General features: G+C 37.0%; 1 protein-coding gene across 1 annotated transcript; it reads left to right on the top strand.

Moving 5' to 3' along the window:
* Window positions 1–1,599: 1,599 nt before the first annotated feature.
* Window positions 1,600–9,950, top strand: LOC123922450. Its single transcript, XM_045975164.1, has 2 exons — window positions 1,600–3,133; window positions 3,224–9,950. The coding sequence occupies exons 1-2, from the start codon at window positions 1,600–1,602 to the stop codon at window positions 7,168–7,170; spliced, it is 5,481 nt and encodes a 1,826-aa protein (XP_045831120.1). The 3' UTR covers window positions 7,171–9,950.
* Window positions 9,951–15,146: the final 5,196 nt, after the last annotated feature.

Here is a 15,146-nt window from a genome sequence, read left to right as displayed (position 1 = left end):
ACCAATCGTTAGGGTGGCATATATGACAAAAAGAACACATCATCCTTCTTCTTCCTCTTGTTTGGTAGGAATTCCATGAACTTGACATAAAGAGTCAAGTGCCCCCATCCTCTAATAGCCAAGCCTTGGTAATATGTGCTCTTCCACTTTAGAGAAGAATAATGCTCCTTTTTCAAGTGACATTCCTTTTTACTTTCCATTGGTGGAGGCTCGCATGTTGATGACATTAGTCATTACATGGAAATAAAGACCATTTTCAAGTATTTTTAGAGGTTTTTGACCTAAATCATGAAGAATGAAACATTGATTTGAAGCTACATGCGAAGAAAGATAGCAAATGAAAATTGGTGGATTGTATAGTATTTTTACGCCTAAAACGGAAGTTTTTCCGCCTGGGGCGGAAATTTCACTGAAGAACCAAGATTGCTCTCTGTTTTGCCGTTTCAGGCGGAAAAAGCTGTGCCTGAAACGTAATTCTTTACGCCTGAGGCGGAAATTCTGTGCCTCAGGCGGAAAACGTTACTTTTGATCATTTTTATAAAAAGGAAACATCAGATCTGGATCATTATCGAATTTTTACGCAAAAGAACAGCTATTGGAGCGATTTTGGAGGATCAAGAGCGACCAAGCAAGGATTCAAGTGTGGAAACACATCAAGATTCTTCTTGTAATCATGCTTTCTTTCATTTTATTTGATGTAATTTCTGAATTTGCAATGTCTAGCTAAATTCTCATGATTGGTCCTTAGGTGATTCTAATTACTTTTGATCTTGAACTATGTGATTGTCATATGATATGATTAATGAATTACGAAGTTAGTTTCTATTGATTGTTCTTTGTGCTTAATGCTTTGTATGAATTCGCGACTTATATGATGATTGCAATGATTTGTTTTACTATGACGATAGGAATAAATCATCGATCTAGGAACGATTGATCAATTAATTTTCACTTAAGAAATTTTGGATTGTTAATTGAGATTAAGAGATTAAAGTTTTTCTTCCTCACATGATCATAGGTCTTACTAAGAAATTAGGGATTGATGATCATGAGAGAGGATTATGTTACCAAGACATTGGGCATAATCAATTGTGTTTTAATCAAATCATGAAACTAATTTGAATAATTCGTTATCATACATGGCGTTACCAAGAGAAATAGTAATTAGATGACCCAAAAAGGACCAATCGCTTTTCTTACATCAATCTAAACACCAAAGCAATTCCAAAGTTTAAAAGTTTGAACTTGAAACCAAACAAGAACCCCCTTTTTACAATTTATGTCAATTTACATGAGTATGTCTTCAAATTACAATTGATTTACAACAATCCCTGCGGAAAGAACGATTTTATTATACTACTTGACGGCTATTTAGTACACTTGCTAAATTTCTATCAAGTTTTTGGCGCCGTTGCCGGGGATTGTTGATTAAATCAACAAGGCAATTGAGTCATACTTTGAAATTTTATTGTTTTATTGATTAAGTTTTTGTTTATTTTAATTATAAATATATATATACAGAAAAATAAGATCTGAATTTTATTTTCATTTTCATTCTTGTGTAGTGCAGTTGCTTCTTAAGGTATTTTCTGATTGTTTATGCAAGGTAGGAGAGTAGCAAGAGAACTTGTCTTTGATCCTGAAATAGAGAAAACAGCTAAAGCAAACAGGAAAGCAGTTCGGTTAGCCCGAGAGGCTGCCCGGTTAGCAGGTGTTGCACAAGAAAGTAGTGAAGAAGCGGTTTCTAGTCCAAACACATCGGACAACGAAGCCAACATCATGGCTGAAAATCCACCACCACCTCCACCAGTTGTGCCTGAGAGGATGTTAGGTGACTATGGGCAAAGAAACAATGGAGAGCTTGCCAATCTGGGTTTCCAACCGCGAAATCATGTGTCATTTGATATCAAGAATTCAGTGCTCAGCGCCCTCAAAGAGAATCAATACTCAGGGGCAGAAACACAATGTCCAAATCTGCACCTGGAGCATTTCTATGAAGCTTGTGACTATACAGACCCACCAGGAGTATCTGAATCAGATAAAAGATTAAGGCTTTTCAAGTACTCGTTAACTGGAAGAGCTAAAGACTGGCTGGACACAATACCACCTAACACCATCAATACTTGGCAAGAGCTAGAGATGAAGTTCATGGATAGGTACTTTCCAATTCACAAGTATTTGGAAAGAAGAGCTGACATTACAAGTTTTGAGCAAGGAGACTCCGAAACATTGTATGATGCCTGGGAAAGATTCAAACTGAGCCTGAAGAAGTGTCCTAAGCATGGGCTCGATAGTCATACTCAAATGCAGCATTTCACACAAGGATTGAGAGCTCAAACTAGAATGTTTCTAGATGCATCGGCAGGTGGATCTTTGAAAAATAAAAATCAAACTCAAGCTAGAGAGTTGGTGGAGTCCATGGCTCAAAATGAGTACAGAGTTGAAAATGATCGTGGTGCAAAGAAGAAGGCAGGCATGATAGAGCTCGATACTCAAACTGCTCTTTTGGCCCAATCTACATTGATGAATTCTCAAATGGCAGCTGTGTTGAAACACCTCACTAGCACTCCTAATGCCCAAATGCCAGTCATGGCAGCTAATGAAGTGAAATGTGATTTTTGTGGACAAGGGCATGCTAATGGCCAATGTTTTCCTGAAGGGTCAGAAGAGGCAAAGTACCTAGCCAACTTCAAAAGGAACAACCCAAAGTATGATCCATATTCAAACACTTATAACCCAGGTTGGAGAGATCATCCAAACTTTGGTTGGGGAGGAAATCAAAACTCAAATCAATCTCAACAACAATCTTCTTCACAAAACTCCCAACAAAGGAGACCTTCTCAATTAGAGGATACACTTACTCAATTCATAAAGGTGACGCAAGGGAACTTCGAAGCTATGAAGGTTAGCCAAGATCAAATGAAAACCAACCAAGATATTGCCAACAAGAATCATGAAGCTTCAATTAAGAACTTGGAAACTCAAGTTGGGCAATTGTCAAGGCAATTCGCGGCTACTCAAAATAATGGTTTTGAAGGTTCTACAAAGGATAATCCGAGGAATGAAAGTTGCAAGGCGATTAATTTGAGAAATAGAGTGGTTCCTTCACCTGAGATTGTAACGAAGAAAAAGAGTGAGCCTAGTGTTGAGGGAGTGAAAGAAAAAAATAATGTTGAGGGAGAAGTTGAACATGAGAATGAGGGAGAAGTTGAGAATGAGTTAGAAAAAATGATTGAGAGTGAGAAAGAGGAGTTAGTTGAAGATGAGAAAGAGAAAAAAATTGAAAAAGAGAATGATGAGAAGTTAGTTGAAAAGAAAGGCAAGGGTGTAGAGGAGAAAGAAAGTTCTGTCCATGCTAAATTGCCATATCCGCGCAAGAAGAAGGCAAAGGCTAATGATCATCAACAATTCAAAAAATTTATGAAGATGCTTCATGATCTCCAAATTAACATTCCTTTTGCTGAAGTGTTGGAACAAATGCCTGTCTATGCCAAATTCATGAAAGATCTCTTGACAAAGAAAAGGAAACCTCTTGATGATGACACAGTTGATATGACAGAGGAATGTAGCGCCATAATTCAAAAGAAGCTTCCTCAAAAGAAGAAAGATCCGGGAAGTTTTACTATCCCATGTTCTATTGGCAACATTTCCGTTGGTCGAGCTCTATGTGATTTGGGAGCAAGCATAAATCTCATGCCATTGTCAATGATGAAAAAGATTCCGGGAGCCGTTGCTAAACCTACAAAAATGCAACTCTCTTTGGCTGATCGATCAATAGTACATCCATATGGCATACTACATGATGTGTTGGTAAGAGTTGCGGAGTTTGTTTTCCCGGCGGATTTCGTCATCCTTGATATGGAAGATGATGCAGATGTAGAACCATTGTTGTTGGGTAGACCATTCTTAGCTACCGGAAGAGCATTGATTGATGTTGAGATGGGAGAACTTATGTTGAGAACACATGGGGAACAAGTCATGTTTAACGTGTTCAAAGCTATGAAACACCATGATGAGGAGCCACAATGTTACAAGGTTGACGTGATTGAGGAAGTGGTAGAAGATGTCTTAGTGGAAGAAACACCATCCTTACCTTTAGAGAGAGTAATTGTTAATTCCATCGATGATTTGGAGGAGGAATGGGACAAGGAGATTGAAATTTGTCTCCGTCAGCTTGAATCATGTAAAGAAGAAGAAGCACAAAAAGATTTTGAAAATGTGTATGCTGTGGAAGAGAAAGCTAGTGGTAAGGAGGACCTAAAAGTTACTATTCCGGAGTTGAAAGAGCTCCCCCCTCACTTAAAATATGTTTTCTTAGGAGAAGATGCTTCACAACCGGCAATCATAAGCAGCAGGTTGAGTTCTTTGGAAGCAGAGAAGCTAACTAGAGTCTTGCGAGAAAATAAAGAAGCCATGGGTTGGAGCATCTCTGATTTGAAAGGGATTAGTCCCGGATTCTGTATGCATAAGATAAAAATGGAAGATGAATACAAACCTGTGGTGCAACCTCAAAGAAGACTAAATCCAACCATGAAAGAAGTGGTGAAGAAAGAGGTTCTTAAACTTCTAGAAGCTGGTATGATTTATCCAATCTCGGATAGTGCGTGGGTTAGTCCTGTCCATGTGGTCCCGAAAAAAGGTGGTATGACAGTTGTGAGAAATGAAAAAAATGAACTGATACCCACTCGCACCGTCACTGGGTGGCGGATGTGTATAGACTACAGGCGGTTGAACTCGGCAACAAGGAAGGACCATTTTCCTCTTCCATTCATGGACCAAATGTTGGAAAGGCTTGCAGGGCAGGCCTATTATTGCTTTTTGGATGGATATTCTGGGTACAATCAGATTGTAGTAGACCCAGAGGATCAGGAGAAAACAGCTTTTACTTGCCCTTTTGGAGTATTCGCTTACCGGAAGATGCCTTTCGGGTTGTGCAACGCACCGGCCACATTCCAGCGGTGTATGCTATCTATTTTTGCTGATATGATGGAGGACACAATCGAGGTATTTATGGATGATTTTTCTGTGTTTGGTAAGTCTTTTGATAAATGTTTAGCCAATTTGAATGCCGTATTGAAGAGATGCATAAGTACCAATTTAGTTTTAAATTGGGAAAAATGTCATTTTATGGTTAAAGAAGGTATTGTGCTTGGACACAAAATCTCTTCAAAGGGCATTCAAGTTGACCAAGCAAAGATAGAGGTTATTAAGGAATTGCCTCCTCCCGTGAATGTTAAGGGAGTGAGAAGCTTCTTAGGACATGCCGGTTTCTATCGGCGTTTCATAAAAGACTTTTCCAAAATAGCTAAGCCCTTAAGTAACCTCCTCGTGAAGGAAAATGAATTCAAATTTGATGATGAATGTTTGAATGCTTTTGTTGTGATTAAAGAAAAGTTGGTCACCGCGCCCATAATCGTTGCACCTAATTGGGATCTCCCTTTTGAATTAATGTGTGATGCAAGTGATTATGCGGTTGGAGCGGTGCTTGGCCAACGACATGCGAAATTTTTCCATGCTATATACTATGCAAGCAAGGTTTTGAATGAAAACCAAATCAATTATACAACTACTGAAAAAGAGTTGCTTGCAATAGTATTTGCTTTGGAAAAATTTCGCTCTTATCTGATTGGATCGAAAGTTGTTGTTTTTTCAGATCACTCGGCACTTAAGTACCTCCTCACAAAAGGCGACTCAAAGCCTAGACTCTTGAGGTGGGTACTACTTCTGCAGGAATTTGATTTGGAGATAAAAGACAAGAAAGGTGTGGAGAATGTGGTCGCGGACCATTTGTCAAGGTTAGAAAATCCAATGGTGACCACAAAAGAGAAGTGCATTAACGAAGAGTTCCCGGATGAAAAATTGCTGATGGTTTCTAAAAGGCCTTGGTTTGCTGACATGGCTAATTTCAAAGCAGGAAATGAAATTCCGGAGGACTATTCCTATCAGCAAAAGAAGAAATTCTTTAGAGATGCTAACTTCTATTTTTGGGATGATCCATACCTATTTAAGGTGGGGCAAGATGGTTTGATCCGTAGATGTGTTGATGAAGAAGAGGCGCAAAGTATAATGTGGCACTGCCACAGTTCTCCATATGGTGGTCATCACAGTGGTCCACGAACAGCAGCAAAGGTGCTTCAAAGTGGTTTCTTTTGGCCGACACTGTTTGCAGATTGTGTAGAGTTTGCTAGAAGATGTGATAATTGCCAGAGGACCGGCAATGTTTCAAAGCGGGATGAGATGCCTCTAAACCAAATGCTCGAAGTAGAACCTTTTGATTGTTGGGGGATTGATTTCATGGGACCTTTTCCATCTTCACGGTCTAACCTTCATATATTGGTGTGTGTAGATTATGTTACAAAATGGGTGGAAGCTATTCCTTGCCAAGCAAATGACTCTCATACCGTGGTCAAGTTTCTTAAAGAAAATATTTTTACTCGGTTTGGGGTTCCTAGAATTCTCATTAGTGATGGAGGCAAACATTTTTGTAACAAATACTTGGAGAATGTCTTGGAGAAATACAATGTTAAGCACAAGGTGGCCACTCCATACCATCCTCAGACAAGTGGACAAGTTGAAGTATCTAACCGGCAATTGAAACAAATTCTGGAGAAAACGGTTTCTACTTCAAGGAAAGACTGGTCAATGAAGCTTAATGATACACTTTGGGCTTATAGAACCGCGTTCAAGACACATTTGGGGTTCTCTCCGTACCAACTAGTTTATGGCAAATCATGTCACCTACCGGTTGAGCTAGAACACAAGGCATATTGGGCTGTGAAATTTTTAAATTTTGATGCAGGTCTTGCAGGTGAGAAAAGATTGCTTAAGCTGAATGAACTTGAAGAATGGCGGATGCAAGCATATGAAAATGCCGTGATTTTTAAAGCAAGGACAAAGAAGTATCATGACAAAGGGTTGGTAAGAAAGGAGTTTAAGAAAGGACAGCAAGTCTTGTTGTTCAATTCTCGTTTAAGGTTATTCCCGGGTAAGCTGATGTCTCGGTGGTCTGGTCCGTTTGTCATTAAGGAAGTTTTTCCACACGGGGCTGTGGAAATTTTTACACCAGGAGAGGAGGAGAAATCTTTCAAAGTAAATGGACAAAGACTCAAGTTTTATAAGGGAGGAGATTTTAATCGCCACAAGGTGGCAGTACTTTTCGAAGACCCTTGAGGTTTCGAGACCGTCAAGCTAATGACGCTAAAAGTAGCGCTGCTTGGGAGGCAACCCAAGGTTTTATTTAACCGTAATAGTTTTTCTTTTGATTTTTTGTGTTGTGCAGGTCAAATTGAAAAAAAAAGAGGAGTGTGAAAAGTATCACAATCAGGAATTTACGCTTGGGGCACCAAAAATTTCGCCTGAAGCATAAGAAAGGAGCAGAAAAATTCAAATCCTGAGTGATTTACGTTTGGGGCGGAAGAAATTGCGCCTAAGGCGTAAAAATAATGATGAAAAATGGGTGCCCACTGTTTTGCCGTTTGGGGCGGAAGAAATTACGTTTGGGGCGTAAAAATCCTGAAGAAATTGGGTTGCTTAATATTTTGCCGTTTGGGGCGGAAGAACTGCCGTTTGGGGCGGAAAATCACACTGAAAAAAAATGGTGCTCTCTGTTTTGCCGTTTGGGGCGGAAAAATTTGTGTTTGGGGCGGAAATATTTCGTTTTAGGCGTAAACACATATGAAACCCTCATTCTTTCTCTCAAACTTCATCTTCTTCAACAAACCTTATCCTTTCTCTCAAACTTCATCTCCTTCCTCACACAAATCCTCCATTAACAACCATCCAAACCTTCAAACCCAACACAAATCCTTCATTAAAACAACAACCACAACAAATTCACCCATTATCTTTCACCAATTTCATCCTCAAATCTCAAACCCCTCTTGAACCTAAACCTCCCAAATCCTTCAAACTCCATTAAAACAACAACCTCTCTCACACCCATAACACCAAACCCACGAAATTTCTTCCATCTAACTCTATTCTTCAAAACCCATCATTAACAACAACCAATTCTTCAAATTTTTTCCAAAACCCAAAATCAAAAACCCTTCAAAACCCTACACGAAAATTCACCCAAAAACACCATAAATCTTCATCTTTTCCATCACTCACCCATAACCCATCACCCTTCTCAATCTTTACCTTTCACACCATGAAGAACATATTCAAAAAATCCTCAAAAGATAAAGAAGTTGAAGTTGGGTCTTCAAAATCAAGGTCAAAAGTGGTGAAGAAAAGGAGAGTAGTCCGAACTCCTACACCGTCACCTTCGCCTTCTCCTCCACCATCACCGCCTAGAGAGCAATCACCACCTCCTCCAACGCCGGTTGTGACTGAAATTCCTCGGTCACGTTTTGTTCGTCCAACGGCCTACAATCGGTACCAGACTCTCAAAAGTAAGGACTTCAAACCTGAAAAGCGTCTCACGGATGAAGTGCTAGCATTGCCCTTAATTGAAGCAGAATTCCGCAACAGGCATTGGTATGAGTTTAATTTCTGTCTTCGGTCTGGAAATCGTACTTTAGCATTAGAATTTTTGAGTAATGCATGGCGAGTGAAAAATTCGTCACCACGGATTGCTAAAGTACGCGGGGTAGATGTAGACTACTCCCCGGAAACTATAAATAGGTTATTTCATTTTAATGTTCCTGAATTCTGTGTTCTGAATCATCGACGTGAGAATAGGGCAACCATGGCATCAGATAAGCGTGAGGCTTTAAAATCTCAGCTGACCGTACCCGGAAGTGTGTGGGTGAGACCATCGAGACAGCTCCCACCCCAGCGGTTTAAAACCGCTCATTTGTTGGATTTTCCACGGATTTGGGCTGAATTTTGGATAAATAACGTGGAGCCAAGTGGGAACAATTCTGAGATTCCTATGGATGTAGGGCTAGCACTTCAAGCTATTTTGTTAGGTGAAGACATAGATTTGGGCACAATTCTGAGTGATGATTTGTCTGCAATTATCCAGAAAGATCCCGGGTCATATAGTCTAACACATCTCTGTTTGATCACTAAACTGTGTCTGGATCAAAATGTTGCTACTTTTGATGATGATCAAATGGAAGAGCCTAGAAAAGTCACTACGGCTTTTGTAAGAGATGTGAGAAGAAAAACTTTCGGGAAGACATTCATTCCATTTGCTGATGTGGATGATGTAATGGATTACACGATTGAGGGAGGAGGTGAAGAAAGGGAGGAGAATGTTGAAAATATGATGCCCCATGACATACCACAAGGTCCGGAAATGGAGAGTTTTCCAGCTCCGCAGTTTGATGTGAATGTTCTTGCTGACATGGTGTGGAAAATGGACATGAGCACCCAACAGGGCATTGATATGGCGGACCACTATGACACTTCATCCGCCTTATGGCAAGCATCCATGCGTTACCGGGAGCAAGTCCCGGCATATTTCTATCCGAGATATCCAACAATGCATGAATTTGATGAAGCTCACAATCAAAGAGTTAGGAGCATGGCGGCTACACATGAAAGGAACCGTGCTACCTACATTCGCCAAAGGAGGGCAGCTGGCCTTCCAGATGAAGGAGGGTCCTCATCAATGCAATTTCCTGGAAATCTGCCTCGTTTTGATCATGATCACAACATGCCCGAGCAGGATTGAGGTTTTGTGCCATTCACCTTTACTGTCCTTCTCCTCTATAGATTCTTTTTGGCCTGTGTATTATGATTCCTTTGTTTAATTTGTTGCATGCTTGATGTTGGTCTATAATAAGTACTTGAGCTAGTCGTTGTGTTTTCTTTGAATGTTTTAGTCTTTTTGAAAACTTCACACTATTGAAATTTGTTTGGCTATCATCTTAGATTCAAAATTGTTGACCAAATGTGTGATATGAATTTGTGATGTTTTTGATTGTTTCGGATGCATCATAGTGATGATTTAGGCAAGGCTTAGGGACTCTCACAAATATTGACCATAGTTTAATTCAGCCAAAAACTGTGAGATTTTGAGCCCAAACACTGATTTCTTTTGATGATTATGAGAATTCCACACTTAGCTATGTCTCTAGAATTTGCGCATGTTCTCTTTAATTGATTTATTGTTGTGATGTACACACGAGGCAAGTTGTTTGGTACCTTGAGCCTGTTCTAGCCACCCTTATCATTGCTTATCCGTTGTTTAACCCCTTTTGAGCTTAAAGAAAAATGTTTTGTTTGTATCTGACCCAAGTTATCAAAATAATATAAAAAAAAAAAAAAAATGATTTTCTTGGAAAATTAGATACCTTTAGTGGTTTTTGCACAATGCATTTCACTAAGTTTGGGGTTGCTTTTGGAACTAGCAACAACTTAAGTTTGGGGTGGATATACTATACTAGAGAACTAAAAAAATTATGAAAGAAAAATTCCAAATTATGAAAGAAAAATTCAAAAGTTCACCAAGAAAAGAAGTATCGAAAAAAAAAAAGAAGAAAAAAAAAAAAAAAAATAATAATCATGGTGATCTTTTTGAAAACAAAAAGGAATTTTGTGAATTGTTCTCTAAGTATAAATTCTTACAAAGTAGGGTGGGGTGTTGTATCTATTTGACTCAGTGGTATCTAATTTCAAGTTTTTTTACTCACTTACCAGAAAAGCCACCATCCACCTTTTAACCAGGCCACGTTATAACCTTTAAAAGTCCTCTAATGTGTGTGCTCATGACATGGTGATTGATTTTTGAGAATGTCTGCAAATTTATAGTAGTCTAGTTATGATGTGTTGATTGAGTGATTATATTACCCTTAAACAGGAGAGTCGGTGAGGGTGTGAAGAAATTAAGTATGGTCAATCTTTGTTTGATGCTCTTTGTTTTGCCTAAATTTGAAACTGTGTGTACTTGAATCATGACGAAATTGATCATTGAAATATCATGCAAATTACGTCTAACTTGATTGGGTTTGAGTTTGTTTAGCCAGATGAATCGAGGTAGTGTTTTGTTTTCCTGGAGATTGAGATATTCCTTGAGGACAAGGAAAAGTTCAAGTTTGGGGTTGTGATGACATTAGTCATTACATGGAAATAAAGACCATTTTCAAGTATTTTTAGAGGTTTTTGACCTAAATCATGAAGAATGAAACATTGATTTGAAGCTACATGCGAAGAAAGATAGCAAATGAAAATTGGTGGATTGTATAGTATTTTTACGCCTAAAACGGAAGTTTTTCCGCCTGGGGCGGAAATTTCACTGAAGAACCAAGATTGCTCTCTGTTTTGCCGTTTCAGGCGGAAAAAGCTGTGCCTGAAACGTAATTCTTTACGCCTGAGGCGGAAATTCTGTGCCTCAGGCGGAAAACGTTACTTTTGATCATTTTTATAAAAAGGAAACATCAGATCTGGATCATTATCGAATTTTTACGCAAAAGAACAGCTATTGGAGCGATTTTGGAGGATCAAGAGCGACCAAGCAAGGATTCAAGTGTGGAAACACATCAAGATTCTTCTTGTAATCATGCTTTCTTTCATTTTATTTGATGTAATTTCTGAATTTGCAATGTCTAGCTAAATTCTCATGATTGGTCCTTAGGTGATTCTAATTACTTTTGATCTTGAACTATGTGATTGTCATATGATATGATTAATGAATTACGAAGTTAGTTTCTATTGATTGTTCTTTGTGCTTAATGCTTTGTATGAATTCGCGACTTATATGATGATTGCAATGATTTGTTTTACTATGACGATAGGAATAAATCATCGATCTAGGAACGATTGATCAATTAATTTTCACTTAAGAAATTTTGGATTGTTAATTGAGATTAAGAGATTAAAGTTTTTCTTCCTCACATGATCATAGGTCTTACTAAGAAATTAGGGATTGATGATCATGAGAGAGGATTATGTTACCAAGACATTGGGCATAATCAATTGTGTTTTAATCAAATCATGAAACTAATTTGAATAATTCGTTATCATACATGGCGTTACCAAGAGAAATAGTAATTAGATGACCCAAAAAGGACCAATCGCTTTTCTTACATCAATCTAAACACCAAAGCAATTCCAAAGTTTAAAAGTTTGAACTTGAAACCAAACAAGAACCCCCTTTTTACAATTTATGTCAATTTACATGAGTATGTCTTCAAATTACAATTGATTTACAACAATCCCTGCGGAAAGAACGATTTTATTATACTACTTGACGGCTATTTAGTACACTTGCTAAATTTCTATCACATGTCGCATAGAGATCAACATTCTTCACTCTTGAATTCTTTTTCATGCCATTATTTTTGTTTTTTGAATTTTCTTCTTCTACCACAATAGCATGATGTTTCATCTCCATCTCAACCAACTTCTTCTCACACTCATTTGCTTTCTCCATGAGATTATCACATTGCACTTCAAATCTATCAAAGGAAACTTGATTGGACCTCCAGAATTCATCCAGAATACTTTCGAGTTGTGAATTGTAATTAATCATGATCACTTGTGGCTCTTCATCTTTACTACAACGTTTTTTATTATATTCGCAATCATGATTTTGATCACAATAAACACACCTCTCCTTTAGCTTCTTTATATCTATTTCCCTGTATTTTTCCTCAAGTCTTGATCTCAATAATTGATAACGAAGAATGCCTATTTCTTCACTATCGATCAATATATTCTCATACCATACTCCTGTCATTACCACAAAACTCAAGGAAACTTTTCAGTAGCAGAGCACAATGAAATAAACATGAAGTGAAAAAAAGATTTTTTATATACAAAATAAAGTAAAAATAACAGAAAAAAATTAAATTAAAATCCTATATACAATAAATTGTTTAGTCAAAATTAATCAACAATCCCCGGCAACGGCGCCAAAAACTTGATGACAAAATTAGCAAGTGTACTAACTTATCGTTAAGTAATAAAATTTATAAAGTTCGTATCCGCAGGGATTGTTCCAATCTCGACAAAACAATTGTATCGTATTTAGGACGTAAATAAAAAGGGGGTATGCTTGGCATATATTTGGTTTTCAGACAGTAAACTAAAGAGATGATTTTTAATAAAGATTAACGGATGATTAGAATTTTCGATTCACTTCCTCTTCATGATTTGGTAAATGCGGTCCTAGGCTTCCTCTTCACTCTTATTGTCACGATGAATTAACTAAATAGTTCAGATCAGTGTTAATGACTAAGAACCATTTTCCATAAAAATAATTCCCTAATGTCTTAGGTCAATTCAAATTCATAGAAAGATTTATGCACGTTAATTCTATTTATCATAGTACAATAATCCGATATCTCTAAAACGACTATTGACCAAACAATTATTTCAGATTCAGGTTTCAAAAGTTATGGTTAGTAATCATTCGATTCCTAAATTCAATTCATAAATTCGTCAATTCATAAAAAGCATTAAGCGCAGAAATAACTGAATAACAATAATACTAAAAAGGTCCCAAGGATCCTCAACAATTTACATGGTTCAAATCAATTCAAGGAAGATCATCTACTAATTCTAATCAATAGAGACTTAGTTACTCATAATTAATTTAATAAGCAACATAGAGTGATCAAGAGAGAAAATAAACCAGGAAGCTATGTTGTTGTATCCGCCGTTCTATCACTTCCGTTCCTTCTCCAAAAGCCTGCGTGATTCCGCCTTTTTTTTCTTCCTCTGCTGCTGTGCGTGATGCCTTATATATATTATCCATGAAACCTAATGTTTTCTTTTAGCCACATAAGCCAATCACAATTTTACTTTCTTTTTGGGCCAGCAAACCGTTTTTCTTCTTTTCTTGGGCTAATATTGTACTACATGTCATATATTTAACACATGCTAAATAATATAAAATATAAAATTAAATATTATTTGCAACTCTTCTATTTGGCAACGATTGATTGTGTGATCGATCGTCCCATAATTCTTCATAAAATCTTCAATTCTTGGTAGCTAATAATCGTGCCATGATGTTGATGAGTTGCGGTGTGATTTTTCCAGAAATTTGCCCGTTTTGTAATTTATCTTCAAATTCTTTGTGATGTATCAACTCTTGCTAGAATCATCTCTAAACCATGTAATTATATCTAAAAACTTATTAAAATACTATAAAATTGCTACTCAAAACATAGAATGACAGACTGTCATTATTATACACTGAAACCATTAGTCTTGTTAATTGGTTTCAAGATGTTATACACTGAAACCATTTGTCTAGTTAAATGGTTTCATACTGTTATACACTGAAACCATTAGTCTAGTTAAAAAGTTTCATAGCGTTATACATTGAAACCATTATTCTAGTTAAATGGTTTCATAGCGTTATACACTGAAACCATTAGTCTTGTTATTTGGTTTCAAGATGTTATACACTGAAACCATTAGTCTAGTTAAATGGTTTCATAGCGTTATACACTGAAACCATTATTTTAGTTAAATGGTTTCATATGGGCATTAGTGCCAAGATGTTATACACTGAAACCATTGTTATTAAGTAAAACATCACATAACCATTTTACAAAACCATGCTACATAAAGCAAAAAATCATATAAAGCAATTAGAGTTAGTTTAGTTGAAAAAAATTTGGATAGTATGCATGAGATATTGGATTCGATCATTTTTTTGTTGTAAAGAAAAATCGATATATATATATATATATATATATATATATATATATATATATATATATATATATATATATATATATATATATATATATATATATATATATATATATATATATATAAAATTAATGTATGGGATTTTATTTATATTGTGATTATGATTGATAAAACTTAAAATTAAATTGTATGTTTGACAAGCATGCTTTATATATACATGAACCATTCGTTATTATGTTGGGCTTCGAGGGGGTGTATGACAAAAATTAATTAAAAATGGATTTTTATAATATATACTTCAAAGGAACAAAAGTTATTATTTAATTGGAAACGGGGGGCGCGCTAGAAATTTGGGGGGGTGCGCTAGATGTTTGGAGGAGAGAAAAAATTTGGGGGCGCGCTAGAAATCTAGGGGAGGAAAAAAAATTGGGGGGCTTACAAGAAATCTAGGAGAAAAAGAAAAAAAAACTGGGGGGTGCGCTAAGCAAATGGGGGCGCGCAAGTAATGAGGTAGTATATGGGGGGCGCGAGTAATGGATTGCCTAATTTTGGGCTTTGGCTGACTTTTGGTGTAGGAAGCAAATATG

Source organism: Trifolium pratense, linkage group LG4, assembly GCF_020283565.1.
Source record: "Trifolium pratense cultivar HEN17-A07 linkage group LG4, ARS_RC_1.1, whole genome shotgun sequence".
Classification (NCBI taxonomy): Eukaryota; Viridiplantae; Streptophyta; class Magnoliopsida; order Fabales; family Fabaceae; genus Trifolium; species Trifolium pratense.
This window is presented reverse-complemented; position numbering and strand designations above follow the sequence as displayed.

Bases quoted from the DNA above. Each gene is read 5' to 3' on its own strand.
- LOC123922450 (XM_045975164.1), top strand. From the start codon at position 1,600: ATGCAAGGTAGGAGAGTAGCAAGAGAACTTGTCTTTGATCCTGAAATA. The intron at 3,134-3,223 runs GTGAGCCTAGTG...AGAATGAGTTAG, and splicing joins GATTGTAACGAAGAAAAAGA to AAAAAATGATTGAGAGTGAG.